The 16,435-nt window shown below is 42.8% G+C and overlaps 1 protein-coding gene across 1 annotated transcript in view; it reads left to right on the top strand.

Annotated features, from left to right (window-relative positions):
- The window catches only part of ZMAT4 (zinc finger matrin-type 4), a 254,869-nt gene that overhangs the window by 43,669 nt on the left and 194,765 nt on the right, over positions 1-16,435 (top strand). The window contains exon 2 of the mRNA XM_052661518.1: positions 14,642-14,731. Within this exon, the coding sequence (XP_052517478.1) occupies positions 14,642-14,731 (90 nt within the window). The remainder of the gene's footprint in view (positions 1-14,641; positions 14,732-16,435) is intronic.

Below are 16,435 nucleotides of genomic sequence, written 5' to 3'. Positions count from 1 at the left end.
CTGTGAGAAGCTGAGAAGATGACGAGAAGGAGAAAGTGGAGTCCTGGATTTGAGATCTGGGCTTGTCAAAGCAGCATCTCTGAACTGTGTAGCTTCTTTCAAGCTCTGCACCTCTCAAGCTGCTCTTTGCAGGTCCTAGGAGGTTGGCCGAGACCAGCTCTCCAGATTTTGCTTCACACTGAGATGCAATCCAGCTGAAGCTGGAGATAGCTCTCCCGATCTGTTTTCTTTTTCTTTCAATCTGGGCTTGGCAGCCACAGAAGGGAAGAGGAGACGAGCTGATTAGAAAGAAGGGAAAATAGAGCTGGGTTTTCAGAGTGGATCTTTGCCTTCCGAGCCCTTGAGTGTGTGATGCTAAGTCACTTCAGTCATGCCCAACTCCTTGCAACCCGCTGAACTGTAGCCTACCAGGCTCCTCTGTCCATGGGATTCTCCAGGCAAGAATACTGGAGTGAGTTGCCATGCCCTCCTCCAGGGGATCTTCCCTATCCAGAGACTGAACTCTTGTCCATTACATCTCCTGCATTGGCTGGTGAGTTCTTTACCACTAGTACCACCCGGTAAGCCCCTAAGCCCTTGGGGAGCTGCTAAAAACCTAATTCCTGGTCCTCCACCCTCTAGCAATTCCTGTGATGAGGTCTGAAACCTTCCTTTAAGAAAACGTCCTATGATTCTGAAAGTCCAGAGACCAGACTTTGGGAAAGACTGGAACAAAAAGAGCTATTCCAGGTCTGATCTGTATGCAGAGAGGGTGGAGATGAGTTAGGACCTAGAGGTTCCTGCGTCCATCCCCAGTGTCCCTGAGAGGAGGTGCTCTGCATCCCATAGCAGATGGATGTGCAAACCTCTGGCTCCTGTAGGATGTGTTTCTCTCCGGTCCCTCCAGAGAAGGGGAAGGAGTGACACAGGGGCTCTGGGGGCACCTGGGGGAGCATTTATTGAATAGATACAACAATCTTCCACAGAACAGTCTGTCTCTCTGAACCACCTGGTTAGAGAGGATGGATTATTTCAGAATTCCCTGTTTTGCTGTAATCAAGCTATCAGTTCAAAGCAACCTGCAAGCAGATTAAAATCTGGGACTTTGAACAGGCAAATAGATAAATGGAAATGCAGGTGGTGGTGAGCTGGAAGTGACCGCAGAGTTGCAGCTGGCAGCCCTGAGCATGTGTGTGCCCTGCAGGTCTGGGGAGCTGTGCTATGCAAAGCAGGTATCTCTGGGAAAATAAAATATGCTTCGGGATACTTGACTCTAGGAATTCAAGTGAAAAAAAAAAAAACTTTTCTGTTTCCCATTACTAAGTGAAACAGGTACAAACCTAGGTTTCCTCTAGTGGTGGGGGGGAGAGGGGGCTGAACCCTCTTGATTTCAAGCAGTTGTGAGGCTTCCTAGCTATCCCCAAGGCAGCCAGCTAATTTCTTGTGCAAAAACACTAGCTAGACATGGTGGGGAGGATACTCGGATAGGAAGAAATGGATATTCCATTCTTTGCACATTGTTTTATACTAGAAATGTTCCTAATAAATTCGCTGATTACTTTTCTCAGATTATAAAAGTTATGTGTACCTAAAGTTTTCTTGAAAATAGGAAAATAAAGTTAGGAAAATTGGAAAATAAAGTCACATTTCAAGTGTACCAGAGGAAACTGATTTTAAAAATTAATTTTTTTTTGTCAGTGAAGAATCTCTGTTAGGCAGATATTCTGTTAGCCCAATTAAAATTTATTATTTTTACTTACTATTGTTTACATTCAAAGTGAGATATATTTGAGTTATGTTCTATAGTATAAGTCATCTGATCATTTATTTATTTACTTTAGTTTCATTAAGGTATGATCGACATATTTAAAGTGGACACATGGTGATTTGGCATATGCATAGATTGTGAAAGGAGTCTCTCTACATAATTAATGAACACATCCATCACCTTACATATTTATCATATTTATTTAACTTTTGTGAAATCAGTTAAATTTACTCTCCTCACAGTTTTCAGTTATGCAATACAGTGTGATCAACTGTAGTCACCATCTTTCATATTAGGTCCTCTGGCCTTTTTCATTTTATAGTTGGAGTCTTGCACTCTTTACCAACATCTCCATCTTTTCCCATCTTGCAGCCCCTGGCAGCCACTTTTCTACTGTTTCTATGGGTTCAGCTTTGTATTGATCAATTGATCCCATAGATAAGTGATTTCACGCAATATTTCCCTTTGTCTGGTTCATCTCACTTAGCATAATGCCCTCAAAGGCCATCGCTGTGTCTCAGATGGTAGGATTTCCTTCATTTTCATGATTGAATAATATTTCTGTGCATGTAAGTGCCACATCTTCTTTTCATTCATAAATGGACACTTAAGTTCTTTCATATCTTGTGATATAAGAATATTGTGAATAAGACTATAAGGAACATGAGAATACAAATACCTTTTGGATATCCTGTTTTGATATCCTTGGAATAAACACCCAGAAGTGAAATTGCTGGATCGTAGGGTAGCCCTAGCTTTAATGCTTTTGAGGAATTTCCATTCTGATTTCCCAGTGGCTGTGCCAGCTTCCCTTCCCCCCACATCTTTGCCAGTACTTGTTATTTCTTGTCCCTTTGATGGTGGCTAATCTGAATGGTGTGAAACAATGTCTCAGTGTGGTTTTCATTTACATTTTCCTGATAATCAGTGATGTTGAGCACTTTTTCATGTGCCCATTGACCACTTGTATATCTTCTGGGGAAAAATGTCTATGTGATTCCTCGCATTTTCAATCAAATTGTTCTTTTTGATTAAAGAAAGAGTTACGGGAGTTCTTCACATGTTTTGGCTATTAAGCTTTATTTGCAGTGTGATTTGCAAATATTTTCTCCCATTCCGTACGGTGACTTTTTATTTTGTTGACAGTTTTGTTTTGCTTTTCCTATGCAGCAACTTTTAGTAAAAGGAAAGGAATCTCAAAGATCAGAGTGGAAATAAAAGACATAGAGACTAAAAAAGACAATTTAAAAATACCAGTGAAACTCAAACCTGCTATTTTGAAAGAGTAAACAAAACAGATGCATTTTTAAGCTTGATTTACCAAGAAAAAAGAGAGAGAGAGGACTCAAAACCAAAACTAGAAATGAAAGAGAAGACGTTACAACTGATACATACAAAGGCTCATCGAGACTACTACAGGCAAATAGATGTCAACAAATTGGACAGCCTAAAAGAAATGGATAAATTCCTGAAAAGTGCAAGCTTTAAAGACTGAACCATGAAGAAAAAGAAAATCTGAACCGACTACAGAGGTTGAGTCAGTAATCACAAACCTCTCAACATAGAAAGTCCAGGACTAGATGACTTCACTGGTGAATTCCACCAAATATTTAAAGAAGAATTAATACCAATCCTTCACAACCTTGCAAAAATTAGAAGGGGGGAACACTTATAAACTTGCTCTATGAGGCCATCATTATGCTAATACCAAAACCAGACAAGGACACTACAAGAAAAGAAATTTACAGCCTCATAAGCCTCATGAACATAGATGAAAAATCCTCACCAAAATATCAGTAAACCAAATTCAATAATACATTAAAGGGACTGTGTACTATGATCAAAGGTGATTCATTCCAGGGATGTAAGGATGGTTGAACGTTGGCAAATCAATCAGTGTGATACAGCACATTAACAAAATGGATGTTAAACTCATTTGATCATCTCAATAGATGTGGAAAAAGCATTTGACAAAATTAAACATCCATTTAGTAAAGGCCTAGTGGCTCAGATGGTAAAGTGTCTGCCTACAATGCAGGACACCTGGGTTTGATCCCTGGGTAGGGAAGATCCCCTGGAGAAGGAAATGGCAACCCACTCCAGTACACTTGCTTAGGAAATTCCATGGACAGAGGAGCCTGGTAGGCTACAGCCCACAGGGTCGCAAAGAGTAGGACACAACTGAGTGACTTCACTTCACTTCAAACATCCATTTATTGATAAATCTTTCAACAAACTGGTTATAGAAGGAATATATCTCAGTATGTAAGGACCATACATGATAAGCCCACATGCCAACATTATATTTTCAATGGTGAAACACTGAAAGCTTTTTCTGTGACATCAGATAAAGGTTTACACTGTCATCACTTTTATCCAGTGTAGTATAGGAAGTTCTAGCCAGAGCCAGGCAAAACGAAGAAATAAAAGGTATCAGATCAGAGAAGAAGTAACACTGTCCCTATTTGGAGATGATGTAAAATACGTGTAATATAACATGTAGGGAACTCTAAACACTGTGCCAGAATTACTGTTATAACTAATGTGCAAAGTCATTAAAGGGAACTAATATGAAAATCATTAAAGTTGAAGAATACAAATGAATACACAAAACCCAGCTGGTTTCTACACACTGACAATGAATTATCAGAAATAGAAATTAAGAAAGCAGTCCCATTCTGCATCTAAGAGAGTAAAATATTTACGAAGAAATTTAACCACGGAGATGACAGATCTGTAACTGAAAGTGAAAAAAAAATTGAAGAAGACACACAAAAATAGAAAGACAGTAGAAGCTTATGAATTGAGAGAAGTAATATTGTTAAAACATCCATGCAACCAAAGCATTCTACTGGTTCAATACAATCATTATTGCAATTACTATGCACTTGTTTTAAGAGATAGAACAAACTATCTCAAAATTTTAGGCACAAAACCCGTAGATAACTCAAGCAATTCTGAGAAAGAGGAGTAAAGATGGAGGCATCACTTCTGGATTTTAAACCATGTTTTGATGCTTCGGTAATCAAAACGGTATGATATAGCCATAAACACAGACATACAGATCAACAGAACACTTAGATCAGAAATGAACCCATGCATATATGATCAATTAATTTATGAAAAAGGAGCCAAGAATTTACACTGGGGAAAGGACAGCATCTTCAATTAATGGGGTTTGGAAAACTGGACAGTCACATGCAAAGGGATGCGACTGGACCACTATCTTACACCATATGCAAAAATTAACTCAAGATGGATTAAAGGATCGATTTAAACATACAATTTGAAACCATAAAATTCCCAGAAGAAAGCATAGGCAGTAAACTTCTGGACAGTGGTCTTGACAATTATTATTTTTTTGGTGGTTGTTTACTCACTCAGTTGCGTACAACTCTCTGTGACAACATGGACTGTAGCCCACCAGGCTCCTCTGTCGGTGGAATTTTCCAGGCAAGACCACTGGAGTGGGTTGCCATTTCCTTCTCCAGGAGACTCACAACCAATCAAATTACTTTTTGATTTGATACCAGGAGCAAAGGCAACTTAAGTAAAAATAAGCAAGTGAGACTATAATATGAAAACAGACAACAAATCAAAAAAGCTTCTTCTCACCTGACTGTTTAAGTCATTAACATACTTTTGTAGAGGAACCGCTCTGTGCAGAAGTTTTAAAGATGCACAGTGGGATGGATCAGGACTATAAAAATAATGAAAATTGAGGATTCAGTTGTAAAAACAGAGTTCAGTTTGAGGATAATTATAGGATGCATACCAAGGAGTATAAAGTAATAGGGACAAAAGAGAATCGAGTGTCAAAATGTTACATTCGAGTAATGAGGCCACGTGTGAGCTGTGCTCCCACTGCTTCGGTTATTGGGTTGTCTGAGTGACCAGCATCTATTTCACAAGACCATGGACTTGGATTAATCTCGATTTCTCCACCACCTAAACCTCACTCCAAACAGATGGAGATGAGCATTCACCCTTGGCAGTGGTGGGGATTAATCTTGGAAGACCTCACTCACAATCATGCTTTTATAAAGTGCTAGGTCCGTCTAGTCAAGGCTATAGTTTTTCCAGTGGTCATGTATGGATGTGAGAGTTGGACTGTGAAGAAGGCTGAGTGCCGAAGAATTGATGCTTTTGAACTGTGGTGTTGGAGAAGACTCTTGAGAGTCCCTTGGACTGCAAGGAGATCCAACCAGTCCATCCTAAAGGAGATCAGTCCTAGGTGTTCTTTGGAGGGACTGATGCTAAAGCTGAAACTCCAGTACTTTGGCCACCTCATGCGAAGAGTTGACTCATTGGAAAAGACTCTGATGCTGGGAGGGATTGGGGACAGGAGCAAAAAAAGGACAACAGAGGATGAGATGGCTGGATGGCATCACCGACTTGATGGACATGAGTCTGAGTGAACTCCGGGAGTTAGTGATGGACAGGGAGGCCTGGCGTGCTGCGATTCATGGGGTCGCAAAGAGTCGGACACGACTGAGCGACTGAACTGAACTGAACTGAACGTTTTTCTTATTCCTGACATGAATTTTCTAAGAGAAGCCAAGAGACCTTGGGAAATGGTAGCACAGGACTGGCTTGTGTTGTTAAAACTTTCATGTTGCAGAAGGACTTGGTATCTTTGTTGCTTCGTATAACCCCATCTTCTCTGACTTTAATCACTGATCTCACTGGCTTTATTTTTTCCCTCATCTCTATCTTTTACTTCTTAAAGAGAGCTTCCAGAGAGAGGGGAAAATCATTTTTGCCTTGTTTTCCCAAACAGCAGAAGAGCAGCCTAGATGAGGTATATTGCATTATTTATCCTCTGGTATTCTCCTCTTTCTCCTGTGATTCTGCTAAAAATGTGCAGACTTCATGGAGACACATTTAGCTCTGCTCTCACACGACAGAAAGATGGTTCCTCTGTACTTCAGTGGTAATGTAATGCTTTGAGTTGCAAGACTTTCATTTAAAATTGTAATGCGCCCATGTAGGCACTCGTGTAGGCACTCGTGTAGGCAGACGGAAGTACAGATTTAGTGCAAAATGTTTACACACTCGTGAAGGCTGCCCAGCCCACCCTAGATGGGTTTTCTCCAACAAAAATCCATTTTTTCCCAAAACTTGTTTAAGATAAGCACTTCTCATTTTAAATGCTCTTTTAAAAATATTTCGGAAAAACATAAAAATGACCTAATTCTAGAAACTTGAAGGCTGTCCTCTTTGCTTTTGAAAAATGGACCGATTCCTGGGATGAGAAGAAAGAGCGCCTGGTGTGGATGACGGCATGTGTCTTAGTCAGCCTAGGCCGCCAAGACAAAATAGCATCAAGTGGGGGCTTACACAACAGACATTTACTTTCCTGCTGGTTCTGGAGCTTGAAGGCTGAGATCAAGGTGCTGGCGTGGTTACTGGTGCAGCCTCTCCTCCTGCCTTGCAGAACTTCCATTTGCTTACTGTTTCCTCATGTGGCCTTTCCTCTGTGCTCATGGAAAGAGGAAGCATCCCTGTTCTTGTCCCAAAGGCCACCAGTTCCGTTGGGTTAGGGCCCCACTCTTTTGACCCCATTCAACCTTGACTTGTTGCTCAGTTGCTAAGTCATATCTGACGTCTTGCAATCCCATGAACTGCAGCATACCAGACTCCTCTGTCCTTTGAGTTTGTTCAAATTCATGTCCGTTGAGTCAGTGATGCTGTCTAAGCAAGTCATCCTCTGTCACCCTCTTCTCCAACTGCTTTCCATCTTTCCCAGCATCAGAGTCTTTTCCAGTGAATTGGCTCTTCGCATCAGGTGGCCAAAAGATTGGAGCTTCAGCTTCATCATCAGTCCTTCCAGTGACTATTCAGGGTTGATTTCCCTTAGGATTGACTGGTTTGATTATCTCAAAGTAATGCCAAGAGGGGAGGGGGTTAGGCTTCTACATACGAATTTGCGAGGGCATACAATTGAGTCCAAAAGCTCAACATTCAGAAAATGAAGATCATGGCATCTGGTTCCATCACTTCATGGGAAATAGATAGGGAAACAGTGGAAACAGTGTCGGACTTTATTTTTGGGGGCTCCAAAATTACTGCAGATGGTGATTGCAGCCATGAAATTAAAAGACGCTTACTCCTTTGAAGAAAATTTATGACCAACCTAGATAGCATATTCAAAAGCAGAGACATTACTTTGCCGACTAAGGTCCGTCTAGTCAAGGCTATGGTTTTTCCAGTAGTCATGTATGGATGTGAGAGTCGGACTGTGAAGAAAGCTGAGCACAGAAGAATTGATACTTTTGAACTGTAGTGTTGGAGAAGACTCTTGAGAGCCCTTGGACTGCAAGGAGATCCAACCAGTCCATTCTGAAGGAGATCAGCCCTGGGATTTCTTTGGAAAGAATGATGCTAAAGCTGAAGCTCCAGTACTTTGGCCACCTCATGCGAAGAGTTGACTCATTGGAAATGACTCTGATGCTTGGAGGGATTGGGGGCAGGAGGAGAAGGGGACGACAGGATGAGATGGCTGGATGGCAACACTGACTCGATGGAAGTGAGTTTGAGTGAACTCCGGGAGATGACGATGGACAGGGAGGCCTGGCGTGCTGCAATTCATGGGGTTGCAAAGAGTCGGACACGACTGAGTGACTGAACTGAACTGAACTGAACTTTTTTTTCTATGTGCCACTCATCAGAACAGAAGGTTAAGGCCTGCCTCCTGTCCCCAGTGTGTGTGTATCAGCCTTGCATCCTTCCATAGTCCATCTGAACCCTCTTAGGATCTTCTGATCCAATTTCAGCTTGAGGACTGGATGATGACAGGCCATTTCAGGAGCCCAGCAGCCTGGGTAGGAGACTTCGTATCTGGTGACTTGGGTGGGGGAGTTCTATGTCTTCTTTCTCTGTGTTGTGAAAGCCTTTCTCTAGAGAGCCAGTCTTCTCTTTCCAGTTGGTCCATCTTCTACTCTAGGTTTCTGTATCCTACCAATCAAGATGCACTGATCCAGGAAAGAGCCCCATTCATCAGAGAGAATCTCTGACACTTGGTGTTTCCTCTTGATTCATCTGCATTTAACTGTGACTTCCTACTGAAGTTGCCCCCAGTGTTTGTGGGGCTCCGCCCTGGGCCCTCAACCTTAGAGTGTTAAGGGGGGATCTGCCAGGGCAGCTTCTCCTCCTTCCCAAGAGATGGCGCCTCCATCCCATATCAGCTAGACAGACATTCTCGGTCAACCAGGAAGTGAAACCTTTGCTGTGTTTTGTTTCTGCCCTAACCAGCCCCTCTTCACGCTAGAATGAGTAGAAATAAATTGGTGGCTTGCGAGAGTTGCTCCTCTATAATGATCAATCTGTTCCAGGTTTTTGTTTTTCCTTATAGTCCTTGGCTTATGTTAGCTGGTTTCTGGAAGGAGGTATAATTAGATATCTATGATGAAATAAGATGGTGAAGATTTAAGTGGGAAATAAGCAATGGATCTTAAAGCTTATTTGAAACAACACGTCTCCTGCCAGCCTCACAACTGTGATCAGAGGATAAAATGAGAGGATAAATGTGAAAGGACTTTGAAGGCTGTTGGGAACATTATGCAAATACCAAGTTGCTTTGTTATCGCCACATTTTATGAGAGCAGAAATCAGTAGCCTTGTTGGAAGCAAATGAGAGTTGAGAATTTCTTAAGGAATGCGTGTGATTGTGGAAGGTGGCTGTTTAGGTGAAGCACAGAGCTGTTCTGCTTGTTTGTTTCACTCTCTCCTTTCACAGGAATACATCTGAAATAGAGGTTGGTCTTGCTCTTCATCCCTGCAAAGAGAAGGCCGGCCTGAATTTCCACTTTAGACTGTTCCTTAGCATGCCAAGAGATTGTTTCAGCCAAAGAAAATAATCTCCAGATAGGTCTGCCCCCACACAATGCCCAGCAACGGGGGCAAAGGCTTTAATTAAAATGAAAGGTTTGGTCATTTCTGGCCTATCTGGGAAGCTTAAAGTTGATGTGGTTTGAATGAAAATAATGACTTTTACTTAAAATGCAAATATTAATGCAAGAAAGAACCTGGGATTGACTCTCAGTGCAATTGAAAGAGAGTATAATTTCTTTTTCGTGTTTTTTTCCCCCTGAAATTAATGGTCCTTTTCCCTCCTGAAACTCTGTATTATATACATTTAACATGTTAGTAAGGTATATTTTTTCTCTTTTAAGTTCCTTTCGGCTGCAGTTGGGCTTTTTAAACTCTTAAAAACAGTGTTATTTTTAGGTATTAATGGATCTTTGAAAAAGTCATAAGGACTTGCTACTATTTGTGTTTATTTGGATGACATAAGGCAGTTTGAGGTGTAGTTTTTTTTCAAGCCTTCTTGATTTGGTTGTCTGGACAGCATTTACCATCCCATAATCTCTGTTCATACACAGAAAGCTAAAATGACCACATGGTGAAAAGTATACATATTTACCAAAGAATTCAATGGACCAAAATCAAGTTTTCAAGTCTGAAGTAGCACGTCCTGCTCTTCGGTTAAGTATGCTCATCTAATTACCAAGCATTACAGTGAAAACAGTGTGCATTTTGAATGTTGATAAGGGTAGATGGAAATGTGGTCAATTATATCAGTATATGTTAAATGCATTCCAGATCAGTGATGCTTTTTACTAATTATAATTAGTATAAAGTAGACTTAAGGAAGAATTACAAAGGCTTGAACATTGTGAAGTTATTATTACATTTTGTTAAAGATGAAGTTGTTATAAAAATTAAAAAGAGAAACCATCTAGACTCTTACCCTAAAAAACTATGTTTTTCTCCCCTCATCTCTTCTTGCTATACTTACAAATTTTTATTTAATTGTCATCATCGTATATGAGCAATTTTGAGCTTTGCATTTTCTATCCAATATTCATTGTGTAGAAAGCATTTTATTTTCCATTTGCAACTGAACATAAAGGGCATTCCACGGCCTCTTGAACCCGTCTCCTATTGTCGAAAGTGTAGCTGTCTCCCAATTTATTTTTTGTTCCTATTTAGATAATGCTGCGATGAACATCTTTGCTCAAATGCAATTTTAACTTTCGGTAGGAAAGGTTTCGTTTTTCGAATAGATGGAATGGGGTGAGATTTCTGTGCCAAGTTTGATGCAGCTTCAGAGTGTTAAGGGAAGTTGAGAGGAGGGTAGTTAAGAGAAGTTACTTGGAGGGTGATGCGGTAGGTGACTCCGTGTCCTGTCTGGGTGAGGAGGTGAACGTGGCAGGAAGCAAGAGAGGAGCTGCTGGCAGAGCTCCGGGGCAGAGCAGGGCTCTCGGAACGTTCAACTGGGAGCCTCCTCCCTTTTGTTGACCAACATCATTTGTGGCTTTGGGCCTGAGTCAGACCAGCTGGGAGGGCAGTCCCGTGCTCCTCTCACTGTGGAGTGGCCTGTCTTTGATGTTTTGAGTTTCCCCCTGAAGTCGGCATGGGGAGGCATTGGCTCCAGGCCAAGCGGCCTGGGAAAAGCAACAGGAGGAAAAGAGAGGACCAGGCCAAAGGGATGTGGCTGAGTGATGAGCCAGACCTAGTTCTATCCCCCGTCAATCCAGGGTCAGGTGGTGTGTGCCAAGGCTCTGTTTCTTTCCACCTAGACACTAGGTAAGGCAGTCCTTCCAGCCAGCCTGGAGACTGGGAAGCCAAAGGCGAAAAACAAGCCTTCAGTGGACAATATCAGGAAGAAGGTTTGGACCCAACATTGCTCATCAGTAATCACAGCAGAGCTGCTTTTTTTTTTCTTTTATTTTCTCAGCTAATGTTTTTTTTTTAAAAAAACTTGTTTTGTCAAACTGCAAGTAAATAACCCGGTGAACTCTGTCTTTGCTGGAAATAGCCTTTTTGAAAGAAATGTTATATTTTAGGAAAGAATAAAAAAACCCTACCACAAAACAAGCTGCTTTATGAGATTTCCAATTTTGCCATGATTTTGTTCCCTGGGTAGACTGATGCGGCAGGGACTGTGATAAGAAGTTCTTCTATGGTAACAAAAGCAAAATTGAAAACCTACTTCAGCCCCATTCGAGCTCACACTGTTATCACTTTGTCTTTTCACCAATTACCTGCCTGTATGTGCTTTACAGCAGCCTAGATTCTGTGGCAACATTCAATGTCCTGGAGATTTTGACATCTTCTTAAATTTTTTAAAAATTGTGGCAGTATTCCTAATGTTTCCACTACCCCTTACCTCCAAAACCCCCACAACCCTGTAGAATAGCTGTACACATTTTAGACATCAACATATTTACCTGCAAAATGAAACGTGCTTGTTTGCATGGCAACATTCTCAAGAACACAGAGAAGCTAAGCAATGATGTTGAAATCATCTGACACACGCTCATATGGGTTCTGTTTCTCTATCCTACCAGTCTTCCAAGCAAACAAGATAACCTTTGATTAAAACTTAAAATTCAACCTAGAAAGGGCTGCAGATATATTTCAAAAATCACACTTTAGTACTTTTTTAAAATGTCTCTAATAATTTTCATATCCCAAATCAGTTCAGTTCAGTTGCTCAGTCGTGTCTGATTCTTTGTGACCCCATGAACCACAGCACACCAGGCCTCCCTGTCCATCACCAACTGCCGGAGTCCACCCAAACCCACATCCATTGAGTTGGTGATGCCATCCAACCATCTCATCCTCTGTCGTCCCCTTCTTCTCCTGCCTTCAATCTTTCCCAACACTAGTTTTTGGTTTTATTTTTTCAAATGAGTCAGCCCCTTCACATCAGGTGGCCAAAGTACTGGAATTTCAGCTTCAACAAGTCCTTCCAATGAACACCCAGGACTGATCTGCTTTAGGATGGACTGGTTAGCACTTTTAAATCCATTTAAAAACCTTAGAAGTGTCCAGCAGGTGTTTGGAGGTGCAGTCTTCTTGCTTGAGGCACAGTGAAGGAATGAAAGAAGTGATATATGAGGCCAACCAGACGGGAAGGAGTTACACGATGTCCTGTGAACAAGATGCAACTTGCTGTGTATTCTCTGAAATCACTTCCCCTTTGTGGCTAATCCGGGAAGGCAACCCATCAATCAGGAGATTGGCTGGAACCCAGTTGTAAAGAATGACACGTGGAACCAAGTCAATGGAAAAGAAGGAAATAATCTCTGAGTAAAGGAAGGGGCTGGGCGACTTGGAATCAGGCAGCAATGGATTCAAGGAGAATTCACGTTATAGAGACCACATGGAGCTCAAAGTTAGGATTGGTGCAATCCGCATTGAGAAACAGACTCTCCTATATAATGTCTCATTTGGTTCTCCTGGAAACCCTAATAAATATTATTGCACTCATTTTGTACAAGGAGAATGTGAGACTTGTTTGGGTGGTTTAGTCACTAAGTCATGACCTACTCTTTTGTGACCCTATGGACTGTAACCTGGCAGGCTCCTCTGTCCATGGAATTCTCCAGGCAAGACTACTGGACTGGGTTGCCATTCCCTCCTCCAGGGGATCTTTCCCCATCCAGGAATCGAACCCTTGTCTCTTGCATTGGAAGATGCTTCTTCACTGCTGAGCCACCAGGGAAGCTTGAGACTAGCTTTGACTATAATCAGATTAGAGTAAATGACTCATTCCATGTCATGACTTGTGCGATATCACACAGGGAGAAAGTGGTGGAGCCGGAACTGGGATTCTGAATTTCTGACTCTTTTATGGGTACTTTTCAGTCCACCATCCTGCCTCAGGTAGCAGCTTGAAAGTTAGAACTTCGGTGTTCTTTAGAGGTGAGGGGAGTTCAGATGGGCTATCAGTTCAGCAAAGGAAGAGAGGAAAGATGGAAGAAACAAGAAATCAGTTTCTCCACGTTAGGCATGGGGCAGTCAGGACAGATAGAAGTTCAGGGTCCTGCTGATCTGCAGGTGGTGGGGCTTGACTGGTTCAGTGGCATCTGGCTCCATGCATGTAGCTTGGCTCTAATCAGGTTGGAGATGCTGTGTGCACGCCCAGCTCCCAGGGCAGCGTGGTCCCCAGCTACTTAGAGCAGGACTTAGGGTGGGGGACTGGGCTCTTCTTCCCAGCTGATCCTTGTATCATTCCCTCTGCTGACCTATTCTTACCTTTGAAGACAGTTGAACAGGATCCACTCCAGGCTAAAAGATCCCAGTGGTTGCACCTTTCTTCCCTAACTCTGCTTTTTAATCCTGAAATTACATTGTCTTGATGACGTTGGGCAAGTCACTTAACCTATCTGACATGTCATCCCAGGGGACCCACATGAATGTGCTCGAGTATTTTCTGTCGTGGCAGTCCACATATGGGTTGGATATGAATTTCCAGACACAGAGAATTTCAGAAGGGAGTAATTATTAAGAGTAGGGAGCTGAGAATGAAGGCTCTGTGAGCACAGCGGGCTGACCTCCTGACAGACTAGGGAGTCGACACTTTGCATGAATTAGTAACCAATTTTTATAGCCTGAAGACAAAGAAAATTCTTGTTGAAGGGTGGCATTAGGTGATGGGTTAGAGCATTATAGGGTGAGTACCAGGGTGGGCATATTTGCTTAATTAGGGGTCAGGGAGCTGACTTAGATAAGGATGAGGGGGGCTTTTGGCAACAGTTAAATGGACTTCCCTGATGGCTCAGAAGGTAAAGAATCTGCCTGCAATGCAGGAGACCCGAGTTCGGTCCCTGGGTCAGGGAGATTCCCTGGAGAAGGAGAGAAAGAGTTGGATGTGACTGAGCAACTAACACTTTCACAGCGGAGCTCAGTCATTTCAGAGATGACCTTGGTTCTGGCCTCTACATCCGGGGCCTTGGTGCAAGGCCTCTCATTGTGATCTTGGAATAGACCTTCACATTTTCTAAGGAAATTCCTTCTGGGCATTGGCAGTCACTGCCAATGTGCCCAAGGATTCTCAGTGCCTTCTCTTTCACAGTATCTGCTTCTGCTTTTCCTTCCCAGAGTCGAAAACATGCCAGCAAAGTCCGACTGTATTACATGCTTCATCCCAGGGATGGTGGGTGTCCAGCCAAGAGGCTCCGATCAGAAAACGTGAGTATCTGACACCGCACAATCTCCTTGGACAATTTGTTCTGTCGGCGAGAAACTTCTCAGGTCTGGGAATTCCAGTTATGTCCAGCCTACCGGGAAAGCTAAGTGAGTCGAAATCATTCTCATTAACTACGACAGAAAATATGACATATAAGCAAGTCTTTTCCTTTTTTTTTTTTTTTCTTCCTGCCAGATCTTGCAGGATACAGGGTTGGGAGACTTTTTGATGATTTTGTGCTGGGACCTTGCAGAGAAAGAACAGACGGAGGGTCTGAGACCGTCAGAGGCTGGGTGAGGGGAGGCGGACACCTGGAGAAGGCATGACCTAAGGGCAAACTTGTCAGAAATATCGAAGGCCTTGCTTTCTGCATAATGTATGTTTCCTTTGGTGTGTAAAACAGAGCGCTGGTTTGTTCACTTATAATGAAAACTGTGCACACATCTTGCAAATAAAAATATTCAGGTTTTTTATCAGTGTTACCTTTCCCTGAGGGAATGTTTACTTAGGCAGACAAATAACAATTAGGCAGTCGCTTTGAGGGTTTAAAGTCAGAGCAAAGGGCTTCCTTTAGCCAGGCCGAGGCCAAGATTGCTGAGAGGGGCACCCCCTCCTCCCTGCGGAGGGTCCTTTCCCTGCCAAGTAGAATGTTCTTACCCATCCATGGCAGAGGTCCTCCATGATACCAACTGCGGATTAAACACAGAAGCGCCTCACCCTCTGAGAGCCGAGAGGCTGCGGGTGAAGAGTTCACGTCCCACCCTCTCACTGTGCTTGTGATCCTGCTTTTTTTTTTTTTTTTCCTGCTGGCATATCGATGCCAGTCTTCTTTTCTTATTAAAAATTAATACATAACCATTGAAGAGACTGAGCAAAACCTGCACTTGTTTGTTCTTCACAGGAGAGAGAGAGGTGTGGTTTTCATGGGGTGACTGGTTAGAGCCCTGATGGGTGAGACCTGGGGTGGGTAGTTTTGCCTAATTAGGGGTCAGGAAGCTGACCGGTAAGGATCAGGGGGGCTTTTGGCTGTGGTTACAATGGGGCTCGTCCCTTCCATGTGACTGAAGGTGGAGAATGTCAGGGCTGGCCGGGGCCAGGGGTTTCCAGCCACATCTCAGCATCCCAAGATGAGCTAACATGCACACACTCACCTGGACTCTGTGGATTTTTCTTTACTGCCCACTGAGGAGACAGACACACATAAGCCACAGACCTGCCTTAAAGAGACTGAAATATAGCGAGAGAGATAAACATTGCATAAAAGAGCTCTGGTGCCACAGTGGAGGTGTCTGTTAACATTTGTACACAGCGCCTCATGGAGACAAAGGGTGGATGAGTCATGCCTGGGCCATGCGACCAGGGAAGGTGTGACTGCAGAGGTGGCGTGTGAGCTGGGGTCTTTGGGATTGGATGGATGGTACCAGATGGACACAGTGGGAGTGAGGAGGGTGGATGGGTGTTTTCTTGGGTGCATCCATAGCAAAACAACCTATTAAGCCACAGGAGAGTCAGCTTAAGCCAGCTTTTATGCAGTCTCAGAGTCCTGTAGCCATACTGGAGTCATCCTCTCTGTCAGGTGTCTATTAACAGAGAGAACAGAATCCGGTTGTTTCCCCTTGCAATTGTTTCCCAGCGATGCATCCCTTCATTCAGTGGGCGTTTAGCATCTAATCCTAAGAGTCAGAAATAATAGGGATTCATGGACA

The sequence above is a fragment of the Budorcas taxicolor genome, chromosome 24 (assembly GCF_023091745.1).
Source record: "Budorcas taxicolor isolate Tak-1 chromosome 24, Takin1.1, whole genome shotgun sequence".
Taxonomy (NCBI): domain Eukaryota; kingdom Metazoa; phylum Chordata; class Mammalia; order Artiodactyla; family Bovidae; genus Budorcas; species Budorcas taxicolor.
Note: the sequence above shows the minus strand (reverse complement) of the source record. Positions and strands in the feature narration are given on the sequence as shown.